Source organism: Pseudorca crassidens, chromosome 16 (assembly GCF_039906515.1).
Source record: "Pseudorca crassidens isolate mPseCra1 chromosome 16, mPseCra1.hap1, whole genome shotgun sequence".
NCBI lineage: Eukaryota > Metazoa > Chordata > Mammalia > Artiodactyla > Delphinidae > Pseudorca > Pseudorca crassidens.
The window spans coordinates 70,286,573-70,299,634 of NC_090311.1; the positions used below are offsets into that span (position 1 = coordinate 70,286,573).

Genomic DNA, 13,062 nt, shown 5'->3' on the forward strand with positions numbered 1-13,062 from the left:
TCTCAAAGTCGGGTCTGCTCTCAGTTTTCTACAGTGCTTGCTTCCTTCTAGATCCTACTCTTGGCCTATCCCATCAATCCATGTGCTGCCCCGAAAGGCCCACTCCTCAGGGAATGGTGACGTTTAGGTGATTAGATTGCTTAGCCTGGTGGTGTCTCTGGCAGGGATGCAGCTACGGATGCAGGGCTCCAGAAGACCCCGAGGCAGGACCGACCTCACAGAGGTGTTTCTGTGGAGGAGCCCGACTCACCTCTGATGCATCCTGGGGCTTCGGGGCATTCTCTTTTTCTTTCTTGCTCTTAGAGATTTCGTGTTTGATGCGTTTGCCTCCTGATACTTTTGTTTTATTCTCGTTTTCCTGTGAATTGTTCTCCTGTTTTCGAGGTTTGATTGGAGGCAGGGGCTTATCTTCCTCTCCTTTAATAAACCTTTCATACGGCAGGATTAATCTACAAGGGTATCAGAAGAGAGGATCGGTCAGGGCAGGCAGTTCCAGTAGTGTCGATGCTATGGGGGTTTACTTTCTTGTCTCCCCGGTCAAAACCAGCACCTGGTAGCTTACATCCTGCTTTCTTTGCAAGACCTCTTTCTTGTTGTGCGAAGCTGTACACCGAGGATACCAATGGACACATCCAAAGTCACATCATTATCACTGCCCCTGGGACCTGGCTAAATGCTGATAACCACATCACAATAATAGCAACTATAATGCTAGCTGCCATTCATTTATCATTCTGCCAGCAGCTGTTTATTGAGCACTAACTATGTGTCAGGCAGTGTTCTAGGCACCAAGATACAGCAGCGAGCAAGATATTCAAGGCCCCTGAGGCTTACGTTCCAGTAAAGTACTAGTATGTGCCAGGTGATGCCCTAGGTACATTATATAGGTTATTTCACGTAATGTCCACAACATCCCTGTGGAGTATTTACTATTATTGTTGTTGTTATTATTATTCCCTTTTCAACAGATGAGGCAACTGAGGCCCAAAAAGGCTAAATAATTTGCCTGAGTCACCCCATTTGTTAGATGTGGAATTTGAACCTAGTTCTGCCTGTCTCCCAAGTTTGCATTCATTCATGTCAAAATACAGACCAGACACTTAAGATAAAGAGGTTACGGGAGGGGAGCGCAGCACAGCGGGAGACGGCTGTCTTACCCAGAGCTCTTAGGGGGGCAGGTGCCTCCCACAGGAGAAGCTCTGTTTTGGGGTGCCAAGTTAAAGAGGGCCCCAGAGAGAAGGCAGGCAGACAGAACGTTCAAGCCACAAAAATCAGAGGGCTGAAAAATTCAAGCATTTTAATTATATAACTTTTTAGACAAAGTACATAAAATTGCTCTAAAAAGAGAAACATCAAACAGCTCTTGTTTTAATCTGTTTTCCCTTTGCGATGTAGCGCTTGATCTGAAAGGGAAAAATAGCTGATGTAATTAAACGGGATGGATTGCATTACAATCTCAGTTTCAACTTCAGTGATTAAAGTTTTTATAATGCATTTGGTATGATTAATGACTCACTGTGGGATTAATACAAGACTCGGCCTTAAAAATATGAACTTTAATACAGCAAACATAATTTGTTTTAAATAAGACAAGTTGACTCAATGAAGAAAATGTACTTGGCTTATAAACAACATAAATCTGTTCAAATATTGGGAACCGTAATTATTTTTAAACTAAGACTCCCAGGCAAAAACTTCTTTGGCTTGGATATTCGTTAGCTATCCTAAAACTGGTTTCTAACTATGCAGTCTGGATCACAGCTACTTAAACGTACACAACTGTTCGGGTTTCTGAGTACAGACGTGGGGACATTTGCGATCGTGATATTTCACTCTTTAATAAAATACCAAGTAAATTATGGGAAAGTCAAATCTCAGTGTATAGCAATTAGAAACAAAAGTCATCACTGAGCATGCTCAGGCAAGGTATGTGCAAGAAGGCGTGAATAATAGTTTCGAGCCCTGCGTCTGGCAGCGGGCCAGCCATGAAGATCAACACAGCCCATGGGGAATAGTTATCTTCAGATCCCATTACAAACTGAGTTTAAACACGTTACAGCTGCTAAAACTGGAAACTGTTCTCTCTGTGTAGACTTACTAAAATAATATATGGCTGCCAAATACCTGCTTCCCACTGTAATATTACAGTTAATGTTTATGTAATAAAAAGCATAACTAAGCAGAAGAGAGAAAAAAAGCAATCTTGTTCATACTTGAATGTATTCCGTCTCATCTGTAAAGTCCCCAACATTCCCCCCAGTTGCTTTTATCTGCATGGTTCTGCCAAGGACTTTATCCCCTTCAGCAGTGGCAGGTTGGGGATTTTTGTCCGGGAGCAAAATGCATTGAATATTTTAAATTAGGAAAAATATGTTAAATTGACTTTAATGAAAACATATTTTTATTGTTAGGACAGATAGGTTTGTTTTACTTTTGTTTGGTTGCCATGGGAACCCAAGGAGCACTGAAGTCTGGGGATTCCAATGGTTATTGTTTGTTGGTACCACCCTCCCCCCAAACTCCACTCTCTAATTGAGATGGTGGCACCATGAGGGAGGGACTCCCTTCACTAAGGATGACAGCATCACCTCTGAGTGTGGGGAAGCGGGTGAGAGGAAGCAGAGAACTGGCTGGGAGAGACACCCAAGGTGAGGACCCCTCACCTCAGGTCCGGGGAGTCCTGGGCCAACCCAGCTTTCTAGATGGGTGCTAAGGAGACTTTAATTTCCTCGCACAATTTTGCAAGTTCAAGAAGCAGGGCAACACTTCTATTTCATTTCTTTTTTCTTTTTTCCTTTTCCTTCATTTTTTTTTTTTTTTTCCTTCCCTTCACTCAGCCTAGCAGCTGGCTGGCTGACAGCAGTAAAAAATACATTTCACTTTGCTGGTCAAAGGCCTAAAGCCAGAAGCAGGAAATCTGGAATTAAATGTTTCTTGTATCTGGAAAGAGGCATGACTAAGGTAAAACTGAATCCAAACACAAACCCTGCTTGTTCAAGGCTTCCAGAGGGAGAGTGTGTGTGAGTGTGTGTGAGTGTGTGTGTGTGTGTGTGTGTGTGTAAAGGTCAAGTGAGTGTTTTTTTTCCCTTCTAAATCACTGAAAGATAATTATAGTGGCTCAGGGAATAAAGGCTCCCGAAATAAAACAAGAAAGGCAGCAGCTAAAAGGAAACAAGTAGAAATATGACCAGCTAAGCCCTAAAGAGCAGAGCTCTTCTCACCCGGCACACAAACAATCGCTGTTCATATAGTGATTTCCGTTTGGTACGATTTTCACTGAATGTTTTTTCAGTTATCCTGTCATGGTACAACACAATTACCCCACAGGATATGATCTTATCATCTGATTATTAGAAGTTTTTACACAGTACAGAGGACGAAAGCTATTATAGGTTTCTGAACATTTAAACGTTTAACGTACATGCGATACCATTGAAAACAGGTTAGCCAACATAAGGTCAACATTGCCCAATGCAGCAAGCGTTGTATAAAGAATTTAGTATAATGCAACATGACTGCACCTTACAACAAAGATTTAATCAGCCTCTAAACTGTGCAGATAAAAGCAAAAATGCACCCCAGCCCCTAAGAACTCATTACACAGGAGAAATATTTTCAATGGGCTGCAACTCTAAGAATGTGGTTTGGGTTTCTGGTGGATGGAAGTAATAGGGAAGAGAAGCAATATATTCATTAGAAAATCCAGAGAAATTCCCCTTCCCACCCCCCCAATCTAATGTAGTCCGAGGATTGAAAGCTAGGCAGATAAATGGGCCTTTACTATTATCGAGATTTCAGATTAGCAAAATGCTTATTTACGATGCCATTAATGGATCTGAAATAGGTACGCCATCGTGTATTAAAAAAATAACATCTTTCCATAGGCATAAGAATTGTAGCAGCATGAGATTTTATTTTTCCCTAGGAATAATACAAGAATAACATTTTCCACCCCAAAGCAGAAACAGTAGGGGAGCCTTTTTCTATCACAGAGATTCTTACTAAATTCAGTCACTGTGAAAAGCAAGATTTTTTTCTCCTTCTTTTTTTTTTTCCTTAAATAAAGACAACTTAAAACCAACCCAAGTTAAAATGAACAAATCAGTGGCATTATAACCTTGATTTATCAGCGTCTGAGCCACTAAATTATCATCATACAAGAAACTGCTGGTTTGAAAAGATTTCTGCTTTGTTAAATCTCAAGTTAAATAATGGTGCTCAGTATACTAGGTTTTTAGATCTGCCTCATCTGATATTATGAAAAATTCAATACATTTCTCTTCAGCAGAAGTCAAGGGTCAGCAAATCTATTACTGTAATGTAAGTAATCTGGCAAGCTGCCAACTCTCTCTCCCTTTTATTATTTTTTTAAACACGAAGGCAGATAATTTTATATTTACAAATTCTGAAATCCTCCAGGGCCCGGCCTCTCTTTCTCAACAAAAAGCAGCAGCCTCACATTCAAGAAATGAATATTGCACATGTCCTCATCATTTGCATTTCATACAAAAGAAGAAAAGACCCTTCATCTTTATTAGGCAACATTCCCCTCCCCTCCCCATAGACAGAGGAAAAATAATGTCAAATCTCATCAGAACGAGTAACCACTAATGTCTCCCGTATTGACTAATGCTTTCATGGAATGACTGACTTTTGGGGCCAAAACATTTAGCAAACAGTGCTTAAGACGAGAAATGAGAAGCCATGTATTTATAGAGCTCTGAAAAATGATATTATAAGAATGTCTAGGACTGATTCAGTCTGAAGAGTTAGAAGAAGTGGCAAATCTTTTTTTTTTAATTAATTAATTAATTAATTTGTCTTTGGCCGTGTTGGGTCTTTGTTGCTGGGCGCGGGCTTTCTCTAGTTGCAGCGAGCAGGGGCTACTACTCGTTGCGGTACACGGTCTTATCATTGCGGTGGCTTCTCTTGTTGCAGAGCACTGGCCCTAGGCGGGCGGGCTTCATTAGTTGTGGCACGGGGGCTCAGTAGTTGTGGCATGCAGGCTCTAGAGCACAGGCTCAGTAGTTGTGGCGCACGGGCCTAGCTGCTCCACGGCATAGTGGCACATCTTTAGGGTTGTATTTGAACCTCAAACTTACCCTAGTTACTTCATAGGCACTTTGATGCTATCAAACCAGTGAACAATTCCAGGCCCAGATTTCTACTGGTGCCTTTGGAGCAGAATGTTTTAGGGGCAGAGGGGATAAAGTTGGCGTGCATATCAGGGCAAAAATGCTACTACTGTTCTTTTAACTATTAGGTTTTATCGTGGCATTAGAAAAGAAATGACATATTGGTTCCACTGGGGCTTCAGACCTGATCTGATCCCAAATGGAGTTATTTATACCTCCAAGTTGATTCCAGGGTCGATAAATTCTAAGGTTTGGCCAGACATTTCCCTTCTCAGCCAGAAACTGAAAATATATAACTTCGCTGTGAAGTGCGGGGAAGCACTCTTTCACCAAATATGGAGCCAACGGAAGGTATGTTTTTCTTTTGTGAAGATGAAGTACACACACTTGTTAAGGTTCCAAGAAACATGGAAGGTTCTAATCTCACATACTGTTCACCTCCAGCTCAAGGTACCAGACCATTACTCTAAAAATGTCTAAAGAGCATGTGTTGGTGGGGCGGGGGGGGATACGTACCGAAACAAAAGCCAAATACACAAATGTGCTGCTCTGTCAACGTGCGGAGCAGCGGGAATGTTTCCTCAGTGGGCACAACGCTGGTTGAGTATAACGGCCATTATGCCGCTTTGTTCCTGTTCTTTTAAAAGCCAAACTCCATCTAAGAAAAAATGTGGGCTCCAGATGAAGATCTCCACTGGCTTATGGTATAAGTTTCAGTGGAGCAGAAAAAAGATCAGTCACAAAGAGAGCTGAGAAAGAGGACTTGAGTGTCAGTTTCTGACAGACGAAGATGTGAACTCAAAGCTTTGAGCACCGAACCACGGAGGGAGATGCCATGCTGACATGTAGACCACGGAGCATAAGCCAGCGGCAGGACCCACCTGAGCCAAGAAGACGGTGGGAGAATGCAACATGGGTTCTGTGTGAAAGACTTAGCTTGCCCATGAGCTACCAACGGTAAACGGTACAGAGCTCTTTAAAAAGGAAGTCGGCATAAAGAGCACCATTTCTATTCTACTCTAAGATACCTAAAAGGCACGTGGTCCATTATCATCAACGACCATGATCAATGGCCACTCGTCTTCAGAAAACCTCTGCCTTGGGAAAATCATCAGCTCACTAGGGGCTTCATTACCTACTCAAGGGCAAGCAGAAGATGAACAAGAAAACCTTTTGAAGGCACTAATTTTCTCCCTCTGCCCCAGTTGTGGGAGAGTTGTTTCTGAGGCCCATTGATGACCCTTGGCCTTCCCGCAGTCGTGGAGTAACTGTGACCCTAACTAAGCAAAGAGAGGAAAGAAAGGTGCTGGGATCCCTGGCTCGATGGACGGTGGCTTGACTCCCATGAAGGAGGGTCAGCGTGAGAGACGCAGCTCCAGGATGACAGGCCCCTGAACTGAATACATGGGCTGTGGGAGCCAGGGTTAGAGGGGGGGGTGGGGGGGTGGAGAGAAACTTCTGGGTGTTCTTCTGGATCTCTTTCAAGGGCAGATGAACATCCTTTCAAGAATAATAGACAGATACAACTACAGTGTTTTCAACGTGACGTGCACCCCCAACATGAAGGGTCCATAGGTAGAAGCACAAACAACTGTCGCATTCAAGTCCCACGTGAGACACCACACATCCCAGAGCTTCTGAAATGTTCAGCAGTTCCCCCAAAATGTATCACTTTGATCAAACTCTGTAATAACTTGCACAAAACCAAAATGTTCCAAGAGGTTTTCAGTGGAAGAGTTAAGGATATATTTTAATGGTAAACAATTACATTCTTCTGTCATCTGATACTTTTTTTTTCCTTTCTTTTTTGGAAACATGCTTTCTGAATTTTCAATAGTTCCTTTGTGAAGGCATCTGTTACTCACATAATTGAAAAGATGTTTGTGCAGTGGCATGCTTGAGAATACAGTTATTTAATCTTAATGATAAAGCCCTGAGGACAGAAAATCATAAGTAGAAACCTCTTGTTATTTATCAAGAAGAAAAAGGGCTAAGACACCTCATCTATTCTCAAATTTAAATTCAGGCTGGATGAAAACTATCAATAAAACATGGAACCTGCAAAGTTTCTTAAATACTATAGCAAGGTTCAAAGGGGGTTGGGTAGGGGGAGTGGGAAGAAAACAAAAATGAGACAATAAGGGAGCTCGACAAAGAAGAAACTGCTGTTTGGCAAGCCTTTTTTGGGTCAAACAAAGAACTTGCTGTAGTTTACAGCATGACATACACACTTGATTAGTTTGTGCCTGAGGGTGTTTTTACACTCAACAGTGTAAACTCCAACTTCTATTAATTACAACTTGCATTTAGAGGCAAATTTAAGAATTTTTAAATAGAGGTTTTTCAAAGGCTGTTGTTTATTTTTTTTTAAACAGAAACCAGTTTTTCTACTCCAGGGCCTGGCTGGGGTTCTGTTTTCCTTTTTAAAAGTTTCTTGAAAAATCCAGGCATTGGAAAGTTATGAGAGCATTTTAGGCATGCTGAGTGATACGGAGGGAGGCTCTCGCTTATGAAATTACCTGACTGTCCTTTGGGGAGACATCCTCTACAGATGAGAAGCTGCTCCGGGCATAGGGTGCTTACATCCACCCAATTCAGGTGCCTTATAAGAACGAGCCTGATGGGGTATCCCTGGAAGAGCAGCAGCAGTACCTTATTGAGTCTGCCTAAATCTCAACACTTTGTGTTAGATTTTGGGGGTTGCTGGTTGCTGATAAGGGCCAGGTGGCCTTCTGTGGGTGTGGGGAAAAGGGAGATGAGAGCGCCTGGGTGGCGGTATTACAGAAGCGTTACCAACAGAGCGCCCGTTGGCCAGAGTCCCCATTACCAAGACAGTGTTTACAAAGGAGATGCAAGTCCATAGATTGGTCGAGCCCACCATGGGTGAGGATGGGGTACGGTCTACCCACTGGACCTCAAGGCAAGAGACTGAACAGACACTGAGAGGATAAACTATAATACCTGCCTTTGGTGTATCCAATTTGGAAATTCAGCCTTAGACCCCTCCTGACTGCCCCTTCTACCAACTCATTCCCTACCTCTTGGTACACATTTCCTAGAGAAAGCTGTCCTTTTGGTTTGGATTTAATTTAATTCATTCAACCCCTAATTCTTGAGTCCCTGGTATGTTCACGACGCAGTACTGGGTGCACTGGTGAGTCTCAAGGGAAGCAATACCACAAGGTCCTTGCCCTCAAATATAATTTCTTTACTGTTTCTGAGTTCTACAACTGAATTATTTTAGGCAGTGTACGATGATCTATCTTAGGTTCTAACCGAATCTCTTTAAGGTCCGGTTCATAAATTGGTACAACCAACTGTGGAGAACAGTATGGACGTTCCTTAAAAAACTAAGAATAGAACTACCATATGACCCAGCAATCCCACTCCTGGGCATAAATCCAGAGAAAACCATAATTCAAAATGATACATGCACCTCATTGTTCACTGCAGCACTATTTACAAGAGCCAAGACATGGAAACAACCTAAGTGTCCATCAACAGAGGAATGGATAAAGAAGATGTGATACATATACACAAAGGAATATCGTATATATATTGCCATAAGAAAGAACAAAATAATGCCATTTACAGCAACCTGGATGGATCTAGAGATTGTCATACTGAGTGAAGTCAGTCAGAGAAAGACAAATCTAGAACATCACCCACATGTGGAATCTAATTTTAAAAAATGATAAAAAATGAACTTATTTACAAAACAGAAACAGACTTACAGATATCAAAAACCACTTATGGTTACCAAAGGGGAAATATGGCAGGGAGGGATAAATCAGGAGCTTGGGATTAACGTACACACACTACTATACATAAGGTAGATAACCAATGAGGACCCACTGTATAGCACAGGGAACTCTACTCAATATTCTGTGATAATCTATATGAGAAAAAATTGAATATATGTATATGTATAAATGAATCACTTTGCTGTAGACCTGAAACTAACACAACATTGTAAATCAACAATACGCCAATAAAAAAAAATCCAGTTCAAATTCTAGATCCCTCCCCCCTCCACTGGAAGACTTTGCTTATTCCATTTGGAAATTCTCTCTTCTTTCTCTGATCTCTGTTGAACTTATTATTTGTATCTGTTACTTCCTTACCTAAGGTTTTTATAGCCTTAAATATTTAGCTCTCTTTCACGTATGTATGGAGTATGAGTCGGATCACACAAGATAGGGTCACACCCAGCAACCCCACGACTGGGCACATACCCATAGAAAACCATAATTCAAAAAGACACATGCACCCCAGTGTTCACTGCAGCACTATTTACAATAGCCAGGTCATGAGAGCAACCTAAATGCCCACAGACAGACGAATGGATAAAGAAGACGTGGTACATATATACAATGGAATATTACTCAGCCATAAAAAGGAACGAAACTGGATCATTTTCAGAGATATGGATGGACCTAGAGACTTATACAGAAGGAAGTCAGAAAAAGAAAAACAAATATCGTATATTAACGCATATATGTGGAATCCAGAAAAATGGTACGGATGAACGGTTTGCAAGGCAGACATAGAGACACAGAGGTAGAGAACAAACGTATGGACACCAAGGGGGTAAAGCGGGGGTTGTTGTTGTTGTTGGTGGTGGTGGTGGTGGTGGTGGTGGGATGAATTGGGAGATTGGGATTGACATATATACACCAATATGTATAAAATAGATAACTAATAAGAACCTGCTGTATAAAAAAATTAAATTCAAAAAATAAAAATTTTAAAAATAATAAAAAGAAAGCAAATTTTAGAAAAAAAAAAAAGATAGGGTCACAGCACCTCCCAGTTCTAATGAGTCGGTAGTAGTGCGTACGGGTGCCATATTGAGAAGAACTGTGAAGCTGAGCCTGGGTTCTCGGGAAGCAGCATCGTGTTCCCTTAGCGGTCTCTCTCTGCCATGAATGTGGTAGTATGGGCACCTCCTCATTTTTTGCCAGCCCTATTCTTGATAGACGTTCCAAAAACACCAACTGGCTCTTGAGGGCAGCAGCAAAGGAAAAAGGCAGTGAGTCAAATGGCGCATCTACCCGACCCAAGAAAAAGAAACTGGCCGCCAATTTCAAAAGTAATCTTAGGCTCTGCTGATAGACTGACACTGCCCACATCCCAAGAAATACTATATGCCACATCTGGGATAGCTTTGGGTATTCTAAGTGACACAAACGGGAGGCATTTACATGAGAGCAAGCCAAACTGGTGAAAGTCCATATATCGTGCTCTGAGGCTTGAATGAATGGATTAGGAAGACTTGAAGTGAGAGAGGAGCTTTGCCAAGTGTATGGAGGCCCATCACCGAGAAAAAAGAGCATGTGGAATGAGTCAGCCCCAAAAGGCAAGGTAGAGTCAGTGGGAAGCCACAGGTGTGCTGCTCAGTATGGGAAGAGCGTACAGGTGAAGAGTGCCTTCAACAGTGGTGTTTCTTCGTTGCCTTCCCACTGCAGGGCGATTAAGCAGAGACGAATTATAGCCCGATGCCAGAGACAGTTCAGTCCTCATGGAACATAGCAGCCCACAGGCATGTTTAGTTTAGTTTACATAAAATATTTTCAGAAACTATTGGAGCCAGTATTTGTAAGTCGGGTGATTTCACATAAAAATTATCTCCAGAACACGGAAGGCGTGGAAGCACGGAGACTATATCCTTCTACGGCAGTTAAGTGTCGCTGATCCCACCGGGCCTCTCTCGCGCCCGGCTGTGTGTTTTGCACTTTCCAGCCTGGCCACACCTGTGCTCACCCATGCTACCTGCCCCCATCAACATCTGTGTGTGTGACCACTGCTTCTCCAGTGACCGGGTGAGAGGGACCAGTTTCCTAAATTTCCTGTCTGTTGCTGACTGATACTTTTGTAAAATACCATAAAAAGGAATTAACAGGAAAATGAGAAATTTTAAAAGACATACAAAATGCAAACCCCCATTAAAAAAAAAAATTCAACAGACAAAAAATTATTCTGGCAAACTGCCATGTAAGTGTATCAGTGCTTATGCATAGCTGCCCCATTCACAGAGCACAGATGGGCCAGAAGAACCTCACTTGAGTAACACTGTCTAGAGGATTGCTAAAGGATCCCCGCAATCTGTGAACCCGGCCTGTGGCCTCCTCAACCATGTGCTGACTAACTGAGTCCCTTAGAACCTGGTGTATGTCTGGCATTTACCTTGCAGCACATACTTATCTTATTTAAAACGTGAACCTCTCACACACCGCCTTCCACCTTCAGAGAAAAAAAGGCCGAAGCTCCATCTGACTATCACTGGGCTTCTGCCCAAACGCATGGGGCTTGGGTGCAGCTCACCCCACGTCACTGCCCAGGAAAACGCCTCAGCCAGGCGGCAGGACAGTCTCACCCCAGGAATGCTTGTGGGAAAAGGGTAGAGGGTAGACTTTGAAATTGGGCATTGAGTACATAAGAAGGTGAGGCATAATTGTTCATTTCCCCCACAAACAAATCCATTTGTTTATGATTTTCTAACTACTCAGAAAAGCACATCATAAAGTACTTTTGCCTTAATGCTCCTTTTAAAATCCCTAGGAACAATTTCATGTGCTCCACAGACACAGACCATGTAATTTATTCAGGAAAATTAAAACCAGTAATCTGGTATTCTGTGTAAAGATTTTTTTCCCCCTTGCATGTGCTTAAAAAACATTTAAAAAAAGAAAAGAAAAGAAAACAAATCTGCATGTGAAAACAGTCTTTAAAGTGAATTACTATTCCAGAAAGATCAAGCTAAGAGAATTCCACTAAAGTAACCATTTTCCTTTTTGTTCCTTTACTGATAAAAGAAAGTTATTCGGGGCATCTTCAACGAAGAGTTGAACGAGAAAGAAAATGTTCCACTGAGAAGTGTCCTGCACAGAAGGAGGTGGGCATTTTCCTTTGCATTATAATCTACAGTAACTTTATCTATAAATCCTGAACAAGAAGTGTCCAGGATAACCACACTTCATAAGCTTTGCTGAGCTGGAGACATCTACATAGCAACAGTCTTTCGATGGGGAAACATTAATGCTTTTTATATTGGTGATCATCTGTAACATGAGCAATTAAGTACAGTACTAATGGACTGTGGCCAGGAGCCTGGTACTAATATTAAAAACTGACAGAGATGAATAGGTTTGGAAGCAAAACCAGGCTGACAAAGACATTTTTATGAAGTGCTTGGACCTATTTGATTTAAACCAATCAGAGGCAAGTTTGGACCCGTCAGGCCTTCAGCGGCAATGATGCATTCACAGGCATTGTACCTACCATTCCTGCTATGCCTTAAATAAAAACAACATTGATTCTTTTCAACAACTTGCACTTTCATTATTACACTCATTAATAAACCAAAAGTGCCCAACTAATATATACCAGTAACATTTACTGAGGGAACCGGCTACTTTTTTCTTGTTGGAAAATGAAAACATTTACTGGAAGCATGAACCACACTGCATGAAAAATAAATCAGTGGATAATGCGTAGTAGATCACTCATTGCTTCTTCATCTTCTAGGAAAGCAAAGCTGGTGGTAGGGAAACAGGAAAAGGAGCCAGTCCCTATATTAAGAGTGAAAACGAGAGCCCAGGTGAGCCGGCAGCAGAGGGGGAACTCCAGTCATTCTCATCTGGTTTGGAAGGCTTTAAACATTGCCAAGGGCATCTCCAGACTAGATGTTTGTTCACAAAACCCTGGCCCTTTAAAACTCCCTGAACCTTCTGGAAGACAATGGCCTTTCACCATTCTAGTCACCTCTGTTTTCATTGTGTTAGCACAGCCTGTAAGTAGCAAGAATGAGTGAAGTCTGCCAAAATCACTCAACACAGTTGCAGTCAAGAGCTTCAGCCTTTTCTCTGACCAAAGCGTAACCGGTTCAAGTCCCTGGACAGACCTGAGTGTATACTCTTCCCTTCTT

At 42.0% G+C, this 13,062-nt stretch overlaps 1 protein-coding gene across 4 annotated transcripts in view; it reads right to left on the reverse strand.

Moving 5' to 3' along the window:
- ARID5B (AT-rich interaction domain 5B) overlaps nucleotides 1-13,062 on the reverse strand; it is a 188,552-nt gene that overhangs the window by 9,210 nt on the left and 166,280 nt on the right. For all 4 annotated transcript variants that reach the window (XM_067710847.1, XM_067710848.1, XM_067710849.1 and 1 more), the window contains one exon: nucleotides 251-449. In XM_067710847.1, the coding sequence (XP_067566948.1) occupies nucleotides 251-449 (199 nt within the window). The remainder of the gene's footprint in view (nucleotides 1-250; nucleotides 450-13,062) is intronic.